This window comes from Lepidochelys olivacea (genome assembly GCF_965140295.1).
Source record: "Lepidochelys olivacea isolate rLepOli2 genome assembly, chromosome: 5".
NCBI classification, from domain to species: Eukaryota; Metazoa; Chordata; order Testudines; family Cheloniidae; genus Lepidochelys; species Lepidochelys olivacea.
The window spans coordinates 35,486,548-35,507,769 of NC_140415.1; the positions used below are offsets into that span (position 1 = coordinate 35,486,548).

A 21,222-nucleotide genomic window follows, 5' to 3' on the forward strand; every position below is an offset into this window, starting at 1 on the left:
AGACTTTGGACAAGTCATTCACCTCTCTGCGCCTCAGTTTTCCCATCTGTAAAACAGAGACAGTGATGCTAACCATTTATAGAAAGCCCTCTGAGATCTACTGAAGAAAAGTGCTCTGTAAGAACCAAGTATTAACACTAAAACTGCACCATTTGATTGGATTAGCTATAGTGTTTATGAATAAAGACTGACAATCTGCAAATAGGATCTTAAAGGTTACCTCTGTACATGAAATGTGGTATCCTGCAATAGATTCCCCCAACAGAGATGCAGTCAATTTGCATAATATTGCTTCTTTACATACTCATCCCACCCCATTGCAAAAAAATCTATGATCCATTACCAAGCATCAATCTGCCTCCATCCATGCTCATCCATGTAGACACAGTGTTTGTTAAAAAGGACCAGTGTTTGTCACAAGCTGAATTCACCCCTTAACTGAGGGTTTCTTTCGGTTCTAATGATTTATCTTTAACTAGGATAGTCGAAAGTAAGCAAAAAACATCATCTTAAAAACAAACAAAGAGTCTCTATATCAAGCAAACTACAATTATAATATTGTTATATACAGAACCACCACCCAAAAGACAAATTCTCTCTCTCTAGATTAGTTTACAAAAAGGTGGCTTTTCTATCTTTAGGAAAATGACTGCAGTTTGCTTTGAAGCTTTTCCTTATTTTACTCAGAGGTATCTACTTTCCTTTCTTTTGCTAAAATGAAGTTGGTTTAAAATTAGTTGCACATTTTTATATATAGTTTTCTAGTAAGTGTTGAGATGAGAAAGTTCAAGTAGCAACAAGGCTTTTTTTAAAATTAAAATGGCTACAAAAACTACACTTGGGAAGGAAAAAAAATTTTAAACACAAACACAAAATGGGGAATAACTGACTAGGCACTAGTATTACAGAAATGGATCTGGGTGTTGCAGTAGATCACAAATTGAACATGAGCCAACAATGTGGTACAGCTGTGAAAAGGCTAATATTCTGGGATGTAATAACAGCAGTGTCATATGTAAGACACAGGAGGTAATTGGGCCTCTCTACTCATCACTGGTGAGATCACAGAGTTTTGGGTACCACCCTAAAGAAAGATGTGGGCAAGCTGTAGAAAGTCCAGAGGAGAGCACCAAAAATTATTAAAGATAGAAAACCTGACCTATGAGGAAAGGTTAAAAAAATGGGCATATTTAGCCTTGAGAAAAGATGACTGAGTAAAGGGCTGTTATAAAGTGGACAGTGATCATTTGTTCTCCATGTCCACTGAAGGTAGGATAAGATGCAATGGACTTAATCTTCAGTAAGAGATTTAGGTTAGATATTTGGGGGCTGGAGGAGATACAGCTAACTATAATGATAGTTCGCTGCAGAATAAGTTACCAAGGGAGGTTGTGGAACCCACATCATGAGAGATTAAGAACTGATTAGACAAAACACCGGTCAGGGATGATTTAGGTATCCCTGGTCCTGCCTCAATATCAAGGAGCAGGGAGGGGGAGAGCGAAGGGAAGGAAAGGGAGACTGACTGTACGACTTCTCAAGGTTCCTTCCAGTTCTTCATTTCTACAATAATTCAGTTTAAAAAAAAACAAACACACACACACACACACACACACCCCATCCCCACCCCCAAAAACAAGTCAGAGTGGCCACGGAGAAAAAAAAAGTCCTCTCCCCCCCCCCCCCCAGGAATATTTCAATCTGATTAAGAGTTGGCTTTTATCATCAAGTACACTGTAAAGTCACCATTTATTAATAAAGAAATCAGGACTGGAAGGACCTTGAGAGTCATCTAGTCTGGTCCCCTACAGTCACGGCAGGACTATGATGTACCATTCCTACACTGCCTTTCATCCTCACACAGCTTTACCAGAGTCTGTTGCATGTAGCTTTCTGAAATATCAAAAATCTGTCTGAAGAGGGTTCTGAAGTAAGTTCCTGCAAACAAAGGAATGCAGTGAGTCAAAAGGGTAGAAGTCATATCAAGCGTGCAGGGTGGATATTTTCATAAGCACCTAAGGTATTAAGAACACAAGTTCCATTGGTCGGGGGGGGGGGGGGGGAGAAGAGAACAGTGGGTCTTGTGCTCCTAACTCTTTTAAGCACTTTTAAAAATCTCACCAACTGTTGGTAAACATATGCAAAGACCCTCAGCCTCCAGCTTTCCAGTGTCCTATTTCGTATTGGCACTGACAGCACAAAAGCACTGAAGAAGTTGTCAGGAGGAGGCTGGAGATTTTGGCAGCTGGATCTTTCGGTAAGCTACCCTGCATCTGAAGCCATTTTGGGGTAAGCACATTAGACAGATATTTCTGTTCAAGTCATTAGGAGTGGAATGGCAGCATGCTGACATTAAGTTGTCATCTTTGATTTTAGGAGCTAAAAACACCTTACAAAGCTGAATAGACTGGCTCACACCTCCCAGAGTGATCATTTTAGGTTGGCTGCAGATTCCAGACAACATTGCTGCATGGGTTTATGTTCAGTTTGTTTGAATATTCCCTCAGATACCATAAAGGCTAGAAAGGATGTATTTTTTTTAAATGACAGTTTAGATTCTGGAGCATAATTCAACAGTAACAGGAGGATTTTTTTGGCAAAATCCCTGTCCTCTAAATCACACAATATAAGGATCCCTGCTATAAAATGGATGGACTGACTAGGCTGCCACTTAATTTTTTGAGGACTATATGGGATAGGATTAAGCTACATTCAAGAACTCCTTGAGCTGTGTCTTAGTGGTCACCTGAGTACTGATCCTACCCACCTTTTAATAATCTCAGTCATGTCTTGTCAAGCAGCAGCACTCTGCCCTCTACTGCAATATGCCCTGCCAGCCAATTCTCTCCACCTTTACATGTTTTTGGAAAAGATCAGCAGTTGCTCATTTGTTACCATATCCTCCAGATCCTTTTCACCTTTTTATATTTGCACTGGCCAAGTTTCTAAACCAGTATTTATTTTTCCTTACGTTATCTGTTTGCACTGCTTCCTCAGCAGGAGGGGCAAGGAGGGTCCTTTATAACATAAAGTTATAGTATTTCAGGCCCACTAGCTTTGACAGGATGCATTTAGAAACAGGCAGGCAGTGTGAAATTCGCACAGTCCTATAACAGCCTTGTGGCAGATTCACAGGTGCAGGGTGCCCACACTCCAAGTAGAATCCAGCCCTACGAGTACTTCTGCTGGCTAAGAGGGTCTTTTTGGTGGCAGAGAGGTTCCTATGATAACCCTCACTTTTCTGCCAGTATCAATAGGAGGCTAGGGGGCAATCCCAGCCCACACACAACAACTGATTCTCTGACCAGGACTTCATCTACATTTAAAGCAGTCCAATTTACACTACTGCCTCTAACGTGCACCTAAGGACCAGCAGTGCACCTGGCAGCCCCAAGATCAGGAGGGGGAGGGAGGAGCACAAACGTGAGATTTACAGCAACCTCGTACCCCTCCCATCAGGGTGCTCCTTAACCAAAGCAGAGAACAAGGCCTTATGTATTCTTGAAGATTGAGACCATTAAATCTATCAAATATGGAAAAGAAATAGTAGCTGGGAATCCAATACAGGGCTGCGCAGAACCTGTCAAGACACCATGGATAAAATCCTGACCCAACTGGAGTTCAATGGGAATTTTGCTGCTGATTTTGAGGCTGCACAGAGCAGAATGTAAGCTATAAATGATCACTCCATTATGCCTTTTTCACTCTAGTGAAACCAACATTTTATGCCAAAAATAGTGGCTAAGAGCTTCCACTCTTATTTCCTTATTCCTATGTCAGTACAGTATCTAGACACATACAAGCATGAATACAATGGTGTGCATACGCACAATACGTATAATTTGTGTATGTTGTGAAAAATTTGCACATTAGACGCTTCAGTCAAACACGCTTTTTTTTTTTTTAAGTTTTTGTAACTAGAAGGGGACGAAGTACAACTTTTGGTTTTATTAGTTCTATTTATTGAATGTCAGAACTGTAAAACACTAAAAAAAGCTACGATTACTTTTTTTTTTAAAGTAGAAGAGCTACAGAACTAAGTTTTCTATGCAAGAGAAACAATATTGTTGTTTTAAATATGCTAAAAATACACACATACTTTGTAAATAAAGACTCCATTGGATAGATCTGTATTATTAGACTTGTATACTGTATTAGCTTCCTGGAAAGGTTTACATTCAAGTAGAGTTTTAGAACAAACAGATGTTTAAGCCAAAGGGAGATGTGGGACTCCATGTGGTTTTAACGACTTTTAAACTTTTAACTCTAGAGACCTGTAAGTATGGACAAGATTTCAACATGCAGTTACATCTTTTTTCAGTCCTGGAAAGGCACAATCCAAAGTCAGTGAAAGGACATTCAGACTATTTGATAAATGGGTTTTTGTCTACAGAGATTATTCTCTCCCCTTCTCCCCCCAAAGAGAAATTATACATTTTACAATACTTCTAACCCTACTGGGCCCTTATGCCTAATAAAATATGGCAAAAAAGTCTGAAAAATAGAATAAAATAATGGCAGTTATGGACAGCATAGCTTTAGGAAGTTTTCTTTAAAACTCCACTTAATGAGCATTGTTAGATCAATAGTATGAGGTACCAAGGCAGATGCAATCAGTTGCATCCACATACTACATCTAATGTCCTCAAACAGCTAGAGGTCCAAAAGAAATATACTGGATTCTGATATTATGTACGTTTATGACAGTCACTAAGACTTAGTACTTGGAATATTGAATGGATTACACTATTAAAAACTTTTAGTCTTCTCTATTTTCCATTATCTTTCAACAAGCTAGTTATGAATACTTTGAAATGGAAAATGCTTAGAATGAGTGTCTCACTAAATATATACGTCAGGTGTATTTTATAGCTGGAGTATATTTTCGGCTCCATAAGAAAACACATTTTTCAGTTCAGCTGTCTGAAGTATCTGGCCTTTGCACACACCAAGGCTTTCAGGTTCCACCCACACCACAACCACAAACTTCACAAGCACAGACAGCCCCAAGACTTCATATTTCAGTCACTCACTTAGCTAGATCATACAGTAGCAAATTTCCACTGTTAATTTGAATGGCTATGTTTGTGTGTCTAATCACCAAGAAGGCCAATGGCATTTTGGGATGTATAAGTAGGAGCATTGCCAGCAGATCAAGAGACGTAATCGTTCCCCTCTATTCGACATTGGTGAGGCCTCATCTGGAGAACTGTGTCCAGTTTTGGGCCCCACACCACAAGAAGGATGTGGAAAAATTGGAAAGAGTCCAGTGGAGGGCAACAAAAATTATTAGGGGACTGGAACACATGACTTATGAGGAGAGGCTGAGAGAACTGGGATTGTTTAGTCTGCGGAAGAGAAAAATGAGGGAGGATTTGATAGCTGCTTTCAATTACTTGAAAGGGGGTTCCAAAGAGGATGGCTCTAGACTGTTCTCAGTGGTAGCAGATGACAGGACAAGGAGTAATGGTCTCAAGTTGCAGTTGGGGAGGTTTAGGTTGGATATTAGGAAGAACTTTTTCACTAGGAGGGTGGTGAAACACTGGAATGCGTTACCTAGGGAGGTGGTGGAATCTCCTTCCTTCGATATTTTTAAGGTCAGGCTTGACAAAGCCCTGGCTGGGATGATTTAGTTGGGGATTGGTCCTGCTTTGAGCAGGGGGTTGGACTAGATGACCTCCTGAGGTCCCTTCCAACCCTGATATTCTATGATTCTATGTGGGTGCAAGTCAGGAGTTTGTAACTGCAGTCTGCCTGCTAAAGTCTTAGGCCTGGTCTACACTTGTGTAGACACGAGTAGGTCGACGACAGAAGAATTCTTCTGTCAATCTAGCTACCATTGCTCGAGAGGTGGATTAACCACATGGATGGAAGCATCTTCACTGTGGTGTTAGTGGCACACATGCAGCCCACACATAGCTGAGCTGCTGTAGCATAGACATATGCTTTAATGACTTGTTAGGATCTGATTTTTAGGTTATTGGCCCTCACAAATGCCTATGCCTAGGTGCATGACTGACAATTTGTGCAATTTCTCAAAGGAGAGGCTAGTTCAGTCACTGTCTGAGCAAATCCCACTGAAGAAGTCAAGGGAGTTATACCAAAGCTTCATTTAGACCCTGGTCTGTGCTGAATGCAACTAAACCCTTAGTACATTCTCCTTCAATAGGCAGAGTCTGTGCATCTTCCCCCCCCACCCCATTCTGCTTGGAAAGACACCAGAGTTCTAAGTCTAAGTTTCAAATACAACCCATCTATTTTTTTCTGTGTAGATGCAGAATATCAAAAGTAAGTGTCCCGTGTAACAAATCTTATTTTGAGCAACAATGGTCAAATGTTACAACTATAGACACAAATAGTTCAAGTTGAGGAAGGTCATATGAAGGAGAAAACTGGTCTAGAGAAATGTGAGCTTGCAGAGCCTACACATTACATACATATGACTTCCCTTCCCTTGCTTGATATGAACTTGAGAGAGTTAGTTTTTGGCTGTTGCAATCTTTTGGTTTTGTATTTAACTAAAGCAAAGCGGACAAGATAGCATACTGCCAAAATCTTGCTTCTGCTCCCATTTAACCTCAAGACACTTAGTCCTCTGTTTTATTGACCTTTATAACAAAGTTAAGTACAAAATACACACACACGCAAAAAGTACCCTTGGGCAGAAAATTAAAGAAAAAGGCAATTCCTTTTAAATTATTCCTGCTGTTTAAGCTTCTTCTACTGTAAGTCAGAGTTCTTTGGAAAAGGTGTCTAGTCAGTGTTCCTGGAAAAGAAGCCAAAGCCTTATAAAGAGTTTCAAAGAAAGATTTTCATGAAAATGGGATTTTGATGCCTTTTCCCTGCCTGAAGTACGCAGTCATGGAGGACGCAGACAGACTGACCGACCTTTCTGGAAGGAGATATTGGGGTGATCATTTAAGAATGGGTATTAGGACTAAACAAAGTTATCTCACAGGAGATAAGCCTGTCCAAGAATTATGGCCCGAATGAGCTCAAGCAAACTGAATGAAGATGGTCTTTGGCCACAATATAATCAATCAGAAAAAAACCAGCCCTGAATATAAAGCAAAAAAGTCATCTACTCTACAACTCACTCAACAGAGTAAGCTGTGGTTTATCTATGGAGTATGTATTTAACGAAGTGCTGTTCATACTATTACAAACAAAATTTATTATAGACAAAAACAATTTTCCAAGTCAGGGATCAAGTACTATTATCTAATGTACGTACAGCTTCCAGGGACTTTAATGGATGTGGTGCATGTGTCAAAGGACAGAACGTAGTCCCAAATGTATTCAAGTCACTACACTTTTCCCCAGTTGTAAGGGGACCATATGGGTATTATAAGAGCTCTGAAGGGGACTGAGATTTTGGGAAAGCTGGCTAATGCAGAAGTGGAATGATGGAACTAAAGAGATGTAGAAATTCTTCAATCTGTGAAGAAATTCTCCCCTATTAAAAAAAGTTTCCAGGTTTTTGGGGTTTTTTTGTTGTTTTTTAAAAAAAGAGAAGTCAGTTGGTAAAGTTCCCTAACTGCAATCATTCCAAGTATATAGAACAAGAAGGACTTGCTGGGAGTTTGAACCATTTTAATACCAGGATTGTTTATTCTGAAAAATACTTCAAACCAAGTCTAAAATTTCAACACTTAACATTATTTGCTATTTTTGGGGACATTCCTCAGACAGATGTCAGATTACAGGACACTGGGAGGAGGGGGAACAAATACGGGTCACTTTTGAAGCATGTCACAGCACATCTGTTTCTATTAATTTGTTTCCCTTTTCACCTCCTTTTCACTGTTTAAATGTTTGTTAAAAAGAGTTATTTGGGCTTGATAATGGACAAAATGCACAACACTATACTCTTGACTGTTGCATATTTTATACAGATACATCTGTTTTTGATTAACTTATTCTTCTATTTTAAATATGAATCAATTTCTCTCCCTTTCTCAAAGTCCACCTCCCCGAAAAGCTTGGGAAGGCAGCTTTCAGACTTCGTTATTCACTCAGGAAGAATATACAGTAGTTTCCTTTCCAAACGGATCTTATTTGACTGCCCCAAAACTGCCAATTTAAAGGGCTGGTGCACATTTCTGGTCACCCAAAATTGATGAAGGAAACACAATTGAAGACAGACGTTTGTGTACAAACTGAAGTCCTATTCCTATAGCTTATGTCAAGGTTCCTCCCCCACTCTGAACTCTAGGGTACAGATGTGGGGACCTGCATGAAAAACCTCCTAAGCTTATCTTTACCAGCTTAGGTCAAAACTTCCCCAAGGTACAAAATATTCCACCCGTTGTCCTTGGACTGGCCGCTACCACCACCAAACTAATACTGGTTACTGGGGAAGAGCTGTTTGGACGCGTCCTTCCCCCCAAAATACTTCCCAAAACCTTGCACCCCACTTCCTGGATAAGGTTTGGTAAAAAGCCTCACCAATTTGCCTAGGTTACGACAGACCCAGACCCTTGGATCTTAAGAACAATGAACAATCCTCCCAACACTTGCACCCCCCCTTTCCTGGGAAATGTTGGATAAAAAGCCTCACCAATTTGCATAGGTGACCACAGACCCAAACCCTTGGATCTGAGAACAATGAAAAAGCATTCAGTTTTTTACAAGAAGACTTTTAATTAAAAAATAGAAGTAAATAGAAATGAAGAAATCCCCCCTGTAAAATCAGGATGGTAGATATCTTACAGGGTAATTAGATTCAAAAACATAGAGAACCCCTCTAGGCAAAACCTTAAGTTACAAAAAACATACACAGACAGAAATAGTTATTCTATTCAGCACAATTCTTTTCTCAGCCATTTGAAGAAATCATAATCTAACACATACCTAGCTAGATTACTTACTAAAAGTTCTAAGACTCCATTCCTGGTCTATCCCTGGCAAAGACCCAGCATACAGACAGACACAGACCCTTTGTTTCTCTCCCTCCTCCCAGCTTTTGAAAGTATCTTGTCTCCTCATTGGTCATTTTGGTCAGGTGCCAGCGAGGTTACCTTTAGCTTCTTAACCCTTTACAGGTGAGAGGAGCTTTCCCATGGCCAGGAGGGATTTCAAAGGGGTTTACCCTTCCCTTTATATTTATGACAGCTTATAAAGAATAAATGTATGGGTTTAGGGAGGGGTGAAAGTAAAATGCAGATTTTACCAGTACGGGACCGCTCTGGCCCCCCCAGAAAGGGGCGAGGCCTCAGGCGGAAGGGGTGGGGCTGGGGGTCAGCATCCCGTGCCACCCGTGGCTCCAGTAGAGATTTAAAAGGGCCTGGGGCTCCGGCCAGCGCAGCCGCGGTAGCGGTAGAGGTGGCCGGAGCCCCAGGCCCTTTTAAATCGTGGCCCTGGGGCAGCTATTTCTTTTGCCCCTTCTCCCCCCCACCGTCAGCGGCCGGGGGGGGGGAGGGGCAGCGATATTAAAGCGCTACCGCAGCAGCTTTTTAACATCGCTGCCCTTTTTGCACCTCCCAGCTGGGTCGTCACTGCCCCTTTTGGGCCCCCCATTGGCAACCCTGCTGGTAGGGACCCAGCAGGGGCGCAAAAGGGGCAGCGAAGTTAAAGTGCTGGTGCAGCAGCGCTTTAAAGTCAGCGGTACGGGCCGGTCCTAGCAGCTACCTTTTACCAGTACCTCGTACCAGCCCGTACCCCCTTACTTTCACCCCTGGGTTTAGGGGAAGAGGAGGAGAGATAAAAGGAAGATAGTCTAGTGCCCGAGCATGTGCCTTGGAGGTTCACTGTATGTCTATTAGATCACTAAATCCATTCCAATGGACTCATGGAGCATGTAATAGGAGAAATCAACCCATCAAACCCTCATTGTCTCCAGGGATTTACAATACAAGGTAACATCAAGACCAAAGTACAGTAGGTTACTCACCTTCCCTCATTAACTTTTACTTTGTCTCCTTGACATGGGAAGTTTTCAATGTAACCTAAACTGCAGTTAACTCGTGCCCAATCCGGCTGGCATATAGCCAGGAAGTGGGGACGTAGTCTACCTATGGAATACTTGGCAATGTCCGTCAGGGACTGGCTCGCTGCTGCACCAAAAATGAAGGTCCCAATGGCTTTGTAAATAGTGGCTATGTAGTTATTTCCGACAAATGAATTCGAGTGCAAATGATTATAATAGACAGACAGGGCTTCTCCTACGATTATCTGAAAAACAGAGATAAAGACAAGTTAAATAGAGAAACACACCTATGTCTCCTTAGAGAAAAAATCATCAACAGTTGTCATAAGTCAACTACATCAACATTTGTGTAATTTCATGTTTTAAACCTTGTACAATTGTTAAGCTGCAGGAAGCAGCAAAGATTTTCTGGGAATCACTCTGAAGTATAAATTACAAAGGCTGAGCCAACATAATTTTAAACAGCTTTCAGGTAAACAGGATAGTTTGTTCTCATTCTCTGCCTTATATATTCAGTTGTAATGGAGATGGTTTCCATAGAAAAACTGGAAACCGGAGTCTTTTTTTCTCTCAGAGAAAAACAAAAAACTCCACCTTTCCCACACTACTTCATACTCAACTTGACGAGTAGCCACTTCCCAAGAGACATTTAATTTTAAGTAAAAACTTTCTGTTCATTCTTAGCCTTCTTCTGAATGGAAATTATCAGCTGTGCCAGAAGCACGGTTTTCAGATGTCACAAACTTAATTGAAAAGGCTAAATCTGAATACTTGTGCCAGACGTACTAAAGGCCAATTATGTAAAATGGGAACCTCCTATTCCTCAGTTAAACAGAATCGTTAAAGACAGGCTTCCTCTAGGAAGCTAAGTTTTAATAAAAAATAATTGCGGAGAATGCTTCATGCTTCTGAATTTTTTTTATTTTTGGCATCGTAGTCGTAGAACAAAGATTATTCTCTCATGTGTTCATAAAGCCAAGAGGTTTTCAGTGTTTTCTCCATGCACTTCAGTCTCTTGTGGGAAATTGGTAAAAAGTGATTTTGTTATAAATATAAAAAACTATTTAATCCAATGTCACTATCTACGCAGTTACTGGGGAGAAAGAAGCAGCAATGTTGGATTTCAATCGTCAACCTACTGAAAAAAATCCCATGAACAAAAAGACAGGTTTCAGAGCAACAGCTGTGTTAGTCTGTATTCGCAAAAAGAAAAAGAGTACTTGTGGCACCTTAGAGACTAACCAATTTATCTGAGCATAAGCTTTCGTGAGCTACAGCTCACTTACGAAAGCTTATGCTCAAATAAATTGGTTAGTCTCTAAGGTGCCACAAGTACTCCTTTTCTTTTTCATGAACAAAAAGAGACTCATCCCACTAACGCGACTAACATAATGGGAAGTTTTTTCCTTCCACGCACATATGGAAAAGCTGTTTAGAAAAAGACTGAAAATAGTTTGAATGATGCTAATTAACAAAACACAGTATTGTTCTATTTCTGAAAACACACTTTTAAGGATTAAGAAAAGTAGGGCTTGATTCTCTACTGCTTTGCACTTTGTCTAGTTGTTTAGACCTGTGCAAAATAACTGTAAAATGCTGCCACTCTGATTTACACCCACTTTGTACAGATGTAAATAGCTACAAGATGTAAGGCAATGGATGATCAACCATGTGTACAAGACTGACAATTTTTACACTCAGAATCAGAGCAAAATTTAAGTTAGGCTTTGCCAACACTGGAACCTGAACGACAAAATTTTTGACAGGTTTCTGAGTGGTAGCCGTGTTAGTCTGTATCAGTAAAAAGAACGAGTACCACCTGTGGCACCTTAGAGACTAAATTTATTTGAGCATAAGCTTTCGTGGGCTAAAACCCACTTCATCAGATGCATGCAGTGGAAAATAACGTAGGAAGATTACACACAGACACACACACCCCCCCATGGAAAAAAAGGGTGTTGCCATACTCACTATAACGAGAGCGATCAGTTAAGGTGAGCTTTATCAGCAGGAGAAAAAAAAAACAAAAAAACCACCTTTTGTAGTGATAATCAGGATGGCCCATTTCCAACAGTTCACAAGAAGGTGTGAGTAATAGTAGGGGAAAATTTTGCATGGGAAAATAGTTTTACTTTGTGTAATGACCCATCCACTTCCAGTCTTTATTCAAGCCTAATTTAATGGTGTCCAGTTTGCAAATTAATTCCAATTCAGCAGTTTCTTGTTGGAGTCTGGTTTTGAAGGGTTTTTTTGTTGTAGTATTGCCACTTTTAGGTCTGTAATCGAGTGACCAGGGAGATTGAAGTGTTCTCCGACTGGACATGGCAGAGGGACAGTCTCTACGTAAAAGAATAAAACTGACACAAATCAGATGTCAAGAATTATAACATTCAAAAACCAGTTGGAGAACACTTTAATCGAGTGACCAGAGAGATTGGAGACCTAAAAGTGGCAATACAAGAACAAAAAAAACCTTCAAAAACAGACTCTTCCCTCACATTTTACCATCTGTGAATTGTAGCCCCAATATTTCAGAAGCCAATTACTACTACAATAGTAATGTATCACCCTGTAAAAGAAAATGTATTTCAAATTGCTATAATACAAGTAAAGCATTATTGCAATTCCCAGACTGTGTGTCTTGCTGTCTGATTGTCCTGGGCTGGAAATGCTATGCAGCATTTCCTTGAACAGGCCCCACTTCAGCAATGTACTTAAGCAAGCGTCTAACTTCAGAAATGGAACTACTTCTATGCTAGAAGTCAGACATGTACTTGAGAATTTGACTGATTCTGGGAACCAGTAAAGAAAGGCCCAGTAGTGCTGTTTAGGGGTCTGGTCCAAATGCCCACTGAAGTCAGTTGGGAACCTTTCCATGGACTCAAATTGGTGCTGGATCAGACCCTTAGAGATCCCATCTTTATCTGGAAGGATGGTGACTGACTAGGGGCCTTTGTGTGAAAGTATGTGAGCATGGGGCACAGAGGGCCCATGGGGAAGAGGGAGCGAAGTACAGGGTGTTATTACATACAAACACACAAAGGCACTCCAGTTATAGGTTTAAAACCCCCTTTTATTTAAGTTAGGATAACACACACACGTACACACACACACACACGTGTACACACACGCGACTTAAATATTAAAGATGAAGGTTGTATTCAATGAAAGCTGTACTCATTTTGCTTTGTGCTGGCAGCTCAAATTCTGTTCCTTGTGCCACTAAAAGACATTAAAAATCAAAGGAGTTACTTCGATTTACACCAGCTAAACAGAGCAGAGTTTAGTCCAGGGTTTTGAAAGCTCTTAGCAAAAAGTTTCTCCTCACACAGCCAACAAGTTGCATATGGGGGGGGGGGGGAGGAAGATTTATATTACAATGAGCAGTTCTTGAACAGCTGGTGGCAGTGGCTTTCAAAAAGTGACTATTTGTGAAAGCAAGTAAAGGTTATCTTATTGTGGACACTGGCTGAGATTCTGATCTCATCCTGCTGAGAACTAGAAACCCACTGAAGTTAATGGGGCTACATCAGTGTAAAGAGAAATCAGAGCAGGGCCCTGGAACCACTTTAGTAAATGGTATACACAATCTGAGGAGAAATTAACAGAACCAGAAAAAAGCCAAGACACCATAATTTGGTTATAACATTAGTGCTTCCTCCTGCTAAGCCGGTTTAAAAAAAAAAAAAACACACACCAATCTGGTGGGAAGTTGTTCACCCCCTTATAAGATGGCTGCTGACATCACTAGAAAGTGGATCAGAAAAAACCTGCTACTTTACAAGTTTGCCAGAAATGATGTTTTATCAGTGTCCAGAAGTCCTTCTCATCAAGGGGCTCCCTACCCTACCCCTCCTCCCCCGCCACACACAAAACCTCCCACAAATGCACATGCTTAAAGTTAAGCATGGTGTGGTCCCATACTCAAAAGGTGTGCTTCTAGAGCAGCAGGAAAGGTCCAGGTGGTAAGGTGCTGGACTGGAAGATGGCAAAACCTGGCCACTAGTCCCAGCTCTGACACTTATCTTAAAGATGAAGATTGGAGGAGATCTTTACACTACCAAAAAATAATGTGCTGGTGCAACTAAAAGTAAAGTTTTATGCGGGACTCTTATGTACACTAAAAAACTAAAACGATCATAATGGTCCCTTTTACCTTTAACAATTTATCAACTCAAAAAAAGTGAGTTTCACAATTCTAAGCTTTATATTTATCTATACCCTTTCAGATTTTAATTTAGAGCACCCTGAGACATATGCAGTTTTTAATTCAAGCATTTCAAGAACATACTTGTGCTTTACAAAGGACCAAAAGGCTACAGCTGTCCATCAATTACAGTTAACTCACATGATGAACTCAAAAAAATTGATCACGATTAATCGCCCTGTTAAACAATGGAATACCAGTTGAAATTTATTAAATATTTTTGGATGTTTTTCTACATTTTCAAATATATTGATTTCTATTACTCTGAAACCTGTATTCTGTGTTGTAACCGCCATGTTAGTCTGTATTCGCAAAAAGAAAAGGAGTACTTGTGGCACCTCAGAGACTAATAAATTTATTTGAGCATAAGCTTTCGTGAGCTACAGCTCACTTCATCAGATGCATACTGTGGAAAGTGTAGAAGATCTTTTATACACACAAAGCATGAAAAAATACCTCCCCCCACCCCACTCTCCTGCTTATCTAAAGTGATCACTCTCCTTACAATGTGATCACTTTAGATAAGCTATTACCAGCAGGAGAGTGGGGTGGGGGGAGGTATTTTTTCATGCTTTGTGTGTATAAAAGATCTTCTACACTTTCCACAGTATGCATCTGATGAAGTGAGCTGTAGCTCACGAAAGCTTATGCTCAAATAAATTTATTAGTCTCTGAGGTGCCACAAGTACTCCTTTTCTTTTTACAGAATACAATGTGTACCGTGCTCACTTTATATTATTTTTATTACAAATATTTGCACTGTAAAAATGATAAAAGAAATAGTATTTTTCAATTCACCTCATACAAGTTCTGTAGTGTAATCTCTTTATCGTGAAAGCGTAACTTAGAAATGTAGATTTTTTGGTTACATAACTGCACTCAAAAACAAAACAATGTACTATGTTAGAGCCTACAAGTCCACTCAGTCCTACTTCTCGTTCAGTCAATTGTTAAGACCTTGTCTACACTACCACTTTACAGTGCTGCAACTTTCTCACTCAGGGGTGTGAAAACACACACCCCTGAGTGCTGCAAGTTTCAGCGCTGTAAAGTGGCAGTGTAGATAGTGCTCTCAGCACTGGGAGCTACTCCCCTCGTAAGGGTGGGGTTTTTTTACAACACTGGGAGAGCTCTTTCCCAGAGCTGGTGCTGCGACTACACAGCCACATTTAAGCTGGACAAAAAATTTAAGGAAGTTCCATGAGCCTTGCTTTAAAACTGTTAAAAGCCTTAAACTGCTTCTAGAGCAGGCAGCGTTAACTATAAGCAGGGTTATAACTATTTATGCTGATGGTAGTCTTTTACATCAAGCCAAATTCTACCCTTGATGTAAACAAAATACCCAATGTAATAGTACTTGAAGAACCCACTCTTATTCACCCATCCTGCTTATTTGGTGTAAATTAAGTTATAACTATTCTACAAGCTACTGCTTGCAATCAATTCTGACTGGTAGCCACTGTGTTTTACTCTTCAGAAGTCAGAATTTACAGCTTTGTTTCTCTATATAGAAGCATCAGACCACTGGGTGGCAAATTATTACTTAAACTGAAGCGGTTGCCTCAAGCTCTGATATTTTAGAGACACTCTCAGATAACATACAAGGTTGCAGTACATTTTACTTTCTGGTTTAACATGTATATTCGCAACTATGAAAAGGAGACATTAGTCCTGCAATGCCTGAAATGTGAATAAGACATCTATAATCGAAATATGTATGTCACTGTCATACCAACGTGTTCGCTCTCTGGTAGGTTTCTTATTGGCCCCAATTAATAAATTCCTTTAGGTACCCTGACCCAAACACCACTTACGTTACTCTAACTCCACTTGGAATAAGGACAGTGGGGTTTATCCTTGTTTTTAAGAAGAATGCACTGCTTTACCAATGTATTAATCTAGTAGTAAATCATTCATACACCCCCACTCCCACCTACTTAAATTGAATGTAATGGAGAAAAATAGGTTTAACTTACAACGATTACATTGAAAGGAACAATTATTCCTGCTAACAATGGATAAGAAATGGTGTCATCTTTGATAGGGTACTGGATGGATTCATCATTACAGAAAACTCCTCTCTGGAAGGGGATATGCCTCGCAGTGAGAATTGCAAAAGGCAGGCCCGCTAGCAAAAGGAATAAAATTAAAATATTACACAGGAAAATTCAGAAATTTAAATCAGAAAGACTATCTGCAAGCATTTTCCATCAGAGAGAAATAAGTGCTCAAAAGGAAAGAGCAAACATGCAGCAAGTCAGAAGGTTATAGGTTTGTTTGTTTTTAAATGGTTTAACCACAGGCTGCTTTCTAGGCTTCAAGGCCCTTAGCTGAAGATTGCCACAGTACATGTTCATAAGCGCAGAGAAGAACTGAATAATCAGAAGTTCCTTCCACCCTCAGGTGTGCACTGGCTGTGTATCTAATATAAAATATTCCAAAAATAGGACTCTTTAAACAGTTTTGAGATATCTTAAGTTGTCCAGGGTGCCTATTCTGCCCTGATCCTACTTTTAAGGAAGGCACAACTCGCCCTTTATTCTCTGGCCAGCTCCCTAACTTCAGAGAGTGCAAATTTTGTTTCATTTCATTTTCACCAAGGCAGGGAGTTTGAGGGGAGGTAAAGCAGTTGGGTGGTGGGGAGGGGGGAAGAAGGAGGGAAGAATGCTTTCCCCAATTCATGCATACTGGATAGAGCCCTGGAACAAACATGGTCACAGTCTGTGCTGTAAGCCTTCAGGAATCAACATTTATTCCCCGCCCACATTTTTTAAAGAACACCTTTAAATGACCTTAATCACTATATGATCTACAGACATTGCCTGGTCAGAGGTGTGCAGAAGCTTAGGCAGTCACATCAAAAACCCAGGATGGCATTTTTACTAGGTTTAGTTCTTTGATCAGCTGGCTCTACAGAGGTTCAGAATAGGAGTACTTAAACTCAAACTCAAGAATACTAAGTCACGTTAGTCCCTCTTTAGCTGTCTAGGGGTATAAACTATTTCTTCTTGCAGTATGTAAAATAGCAAGTAGTGAAATAAACCCCAAAACTGGATGTATTGGAATTTGGGAGTGGCGGGAGAGAGAAGAGATTAAGTTGATGGAAATTAAAAATGAAACTAAAACTGGACAAATGAAAAATAGAAGGAGGTTAATTCTCCCCCTTCCCCAGTCCCATGTGAAGGCCTAGTGACTCCCCAGTTGGTGCCGTGAGAGCACTTGATTCCGTGCTCCATTTTGGATGTTTCTCAGTACCAAGCTGTGACTAAGACTCCAAGCAGCACTTACAAAAGATATTCTGATTTAGCATGAGACAACAGATCACATCAGCAGCAATCCTGCCCTTCAGTCCCCTCACCATGAAGGAATGAAGAAGTGGAGGGAATTTTCTGTCAGACATCTTCTAGTCAGAGGAGGAAGAACTTTGCTACCCCTGCCAAGAGAACCATCCCTCCTCTGTGAGAGGGGGAAGGAACCTCCAATCCCTCTGTAAGGCCTCAGAAGGAGGAACCTGACATCACCAGCAGGTAGGCATAGGAGGGGTAGAAGAGGAATGGGAAAAGAAGACAATGAGAACAGAAAATTGAAAGAGAGCAACGTTATGTGGCTTGGAAGCCTCCTCCTCCCCCCCTTTTACTTTGTGCTAGAGAGGCCCAATAGAGAAGTCATTAAGTTCATAGTGAAGAATATTTGTTTTTGGTGGCCAATATATTGATTTAAGAATTTTGCTCACTGAAACAAACTACAGTCCCTCATGCAGGTTACAGAGGAAAGTGCTGCTTATGAGAACAGACAAGCCCAAAAAAAAAAAAAAAAAAACACAAGGAAGGATACGGATAATGAACATATTCCTGAACATTGACGCTAAAAAAAAGTATCGCTTTAAAGAGGTCTGTCTAAAATAATGTCCTTCCATCTACCTAGCTAAGTAGTTCTGTGCTTATCACAGTGGTATCCAAGCATCCTAACAAAGCTATGGGACCTTGTCTAGTGCATGTTCTGTACAACACTGAGCTTCTTATCAGTACTCCAGCCAACAGGAAACACCCACAAGATTCAAGCAAATAATGGCATTGAGACAAATACTAAATCAAGCACTCAAGTCGTAACTGTAAGCCAACATGGTCAAAGACCGAGCCTCCTGCCTCCCCACTAACTACATCATTATTATTCAAAACCATGCTCTTCCCTCCCCCCCACTGCCCCTTTACCCCTAATTATATCAAACCTGAAGTCTAAGTTAAGAATATATACCAAAAGAGAAATAACTGTGCCATTTAGTCTTCTCTATGCATCCCAGAGATTTAGTGAAGAGCTGCATTTTAGAAGGATAGATATTTTCTTGTCTATAACCAACAGCTATCCTGGGATCACCTAGATCACCAGCACAGCACGTGTATGGATGCAACCTAGAGACCACCCCCCGCTCTTTGCTGCTCTAAACAAAAACTGATGAGGATGCAGTAGAGTAGCAATCTCATTAGCTAAAGAAAAAGGTATAAGTCAGGTTGCTTATAGGCAGATTTATTTTTGGTCTCCTCTACATAATTCAAGATATAAACCTGGAGGTCACAGGGGAAAACTTTATCTCCAGGCCTGCATACAGAATTGTACATTTGGCTAGCTGTATTGCCAGGGTGAAAGGCTGGTCTTTGAAGCAACAGCTATTGGTTAATATTTCAAACCAGGCCTTCCAAAAGGTAAAAGCTTAGATCATATGCACCTACTGCTATACATAACCACCACCACTCAGCGATCTCAGGTCAGATTTTTCCTATCACTATTGCCTTGAACTTTCCACCATGCACCACCCTTCACAAAAAACTAACTTACTTATGGGCCATGAGCCATGTTGAACTCATTGTTTTTGTTAGTGACTAACAGCTGAAAGTGACAAGTGTGCAAAACCCTAAGAGAAGGTACAGCACAGGTTAAAATGTAACAGAGCACAGGTGTAAGACTTAACAGGATGAGCATGCAGTTAGAGGTTCTAGTTACTTTCTCCAGACCTGAGAAAGAGCTCAAAAATTTGTCCATTCCACCAATGCAAGTTGATTCAGTAAAAGACATCATCATCAACTTTGTCTCATCTCCTGGGACAAATACAGCTATTAACATGTTTCAGAGTAACAGCCGTGTTAGTCTGTATTCGCAAAAAGAAAAGGAGTACTTGTGGCACCTTAGAGACTAACCAATTTGAGCATAAGCTTTCATGAGCTACAGCTCACTTCATCGGATGCATACTGTGGAAAGTGTAGAAGATCTTTTTATATACACACAAAGCATGAAAAAATACCTCCTCCCACCCCACTCTCCTGCTGGTAATAGCTTATCTAAAGTGATCACTCTCCTGAAAATGTGTATGATAATCAAGGTGGGCCATCTCCAGCACAAATCCAGGGTTTAACAAGAACGTTGGGGGGGGGGTAGGAAAAAACAAGGGGAAATAGGTTACCTTGAATAATGACTTAGCCACTCCCAGTCTGTGGAAATTGTGGAAAAGCAGCATCACTTGCCCCACAACCTCAGCCATGTGGAACACAATGCCATCCACAGCCTCAGGAACAATTCTGACATCATAATCAAAAAGGCTGACAAAGGAGGTGCTGTTGTCATCATGAATAGGTCGGAATATGAACAAGAGGCTACTCGGCAGCTCTCCAACACGAGTTTCTACAAGTCATTATCCTCTGATCCCACTGAGACTTACCAAAAGAAATTACAGCATTTGCTCAAGAAACTCCCTGAAAAAGCACAAGATCAAATCCGCACAGACACACCCCTGGAACCCCGACCTGGGATATTCTATCTACTACCCAAGCTCCATAAACCTGGAAATCCTGGGGGCCCCATCATCTCAGGCATTGGCACCCTGACAGCAGGATTGTCTGGATTGTATGTAGACTCCCTCTTCAGGCCCTATGCTACCAGCACTCCCAGCTACCTTCGAGACACCACTGACTTCGAGGAAACTACAATCCATCGGTGATCTTCCTGATAACACCATCCTGGCCGCTATGGATGTAGAAGCCCTCTACACCAACATTCTACACAAAGATGGACTACAAGCCGTCAAGAACAGTATTCCCGATAATGTCACAGCTAACCTGGTGGCTGAACTTTGTGACTTGTCCTTACCCATAACTATTTTACATTTGGGAACAATGTATACCTTCATATCAGCGGCACTGCTGTGGGTACCCGCATGGCCCCACAGTATGCCAACATTTTTATGGCTGACTTAGAACAACGCTTCCTCAGCTCTCGTCCCCTCACGCCCCTACTCTACTTGCGCTATATTGATGACATCATCATCATCTGGACCCATGGAAAAGAAGCCCTTGAGGAATCCCACCATCAACCTCAGCCTGGTCCAGTCCACACAAGAGATCCACTTCCTGGACACTACAGTACTAATAAACTATGGTCACATAAACACCACCCTATACCGGAAACCTACTGACCGCTATTCCTACCTACATGCCTCCAGCTTTCACCCTGACCACACCACACAATCCATCGTCTACAGCCAAACTTTGTGTCACCATTTTTGGGTCCCTGTGAAACAAAATCTCTCTACAGATGCGCTTTGATCTTTCTGTATGCCCACCCACATGCTCTACATCCCATCTAGAAGGGCAGCCAGAATGCACCATTTGGCCACTTCTCCCAGAGTCATTTTCATTCTTTTCATTGTCACGGCCTATGCATGAACATCCTCCTTGAGGCATTCTCCAAAGCTATACTCCCTCCTCAAGAGCCCAGTTTGCCAAGGCAAGTTTCTTGTAGGCAATTATTCATTGTGTGCCCCCCCTTTTTTTTTTTTTTTGCTTCATCATGCTGTGCACTAGTAACTGTGGACCCAGACAGTCTTACTGGATGTTTCTCTTTTCCCTGACGCCTCCCTCCTCTCATATCTTATCTGCAATTACACTCTGATCATACATAGAATATGCATGAAAGTTATTTTATTCACACCAACAATCCCTTAAGATTTGTACATGTCTATTTATTCAAGTACATAAGTATCTCCAGGATATGGCCCTTTCTTTGTAAGCTTATCCATATTAGGAGATGTAAGCACACT

General features: G+C 40.9%; 1 protein-coding gene across 2 annotated transcripts in view; it reads right to left on the reverse strand.

The window, feature by feature from the left end:
- The window catches only part of PLPP1 (phospholipid phosphatase 1), a 137,114-nt gene that overhangs the window by 64,904 nt on the left and 50,988 nt on the right, over nucleotides 1–21,222 (reverse strand). The window contains exons 2-3 of one of the 2 annotated variants that reach the window (XM_084629349.1): nucleotides 16,112–16,263; nucleotides 9,893–10,173 (exon numbers count right to left, since the gene is read on the reverse strand). In XM_084629349.1, coding sequence (XP_084485475.1) covers nucleotides 9,893–10,173; nucleotides 16,112–16,263 — 433 coding nt within the window. The remainder of the gene's footprint in view (nucleotides 1–9,892; nucleotides 10,174–16,111; nucleotides 16,264–21,222) is intronic. The other variant, XM_084629348.1, reaches the window with a different exon arrangement.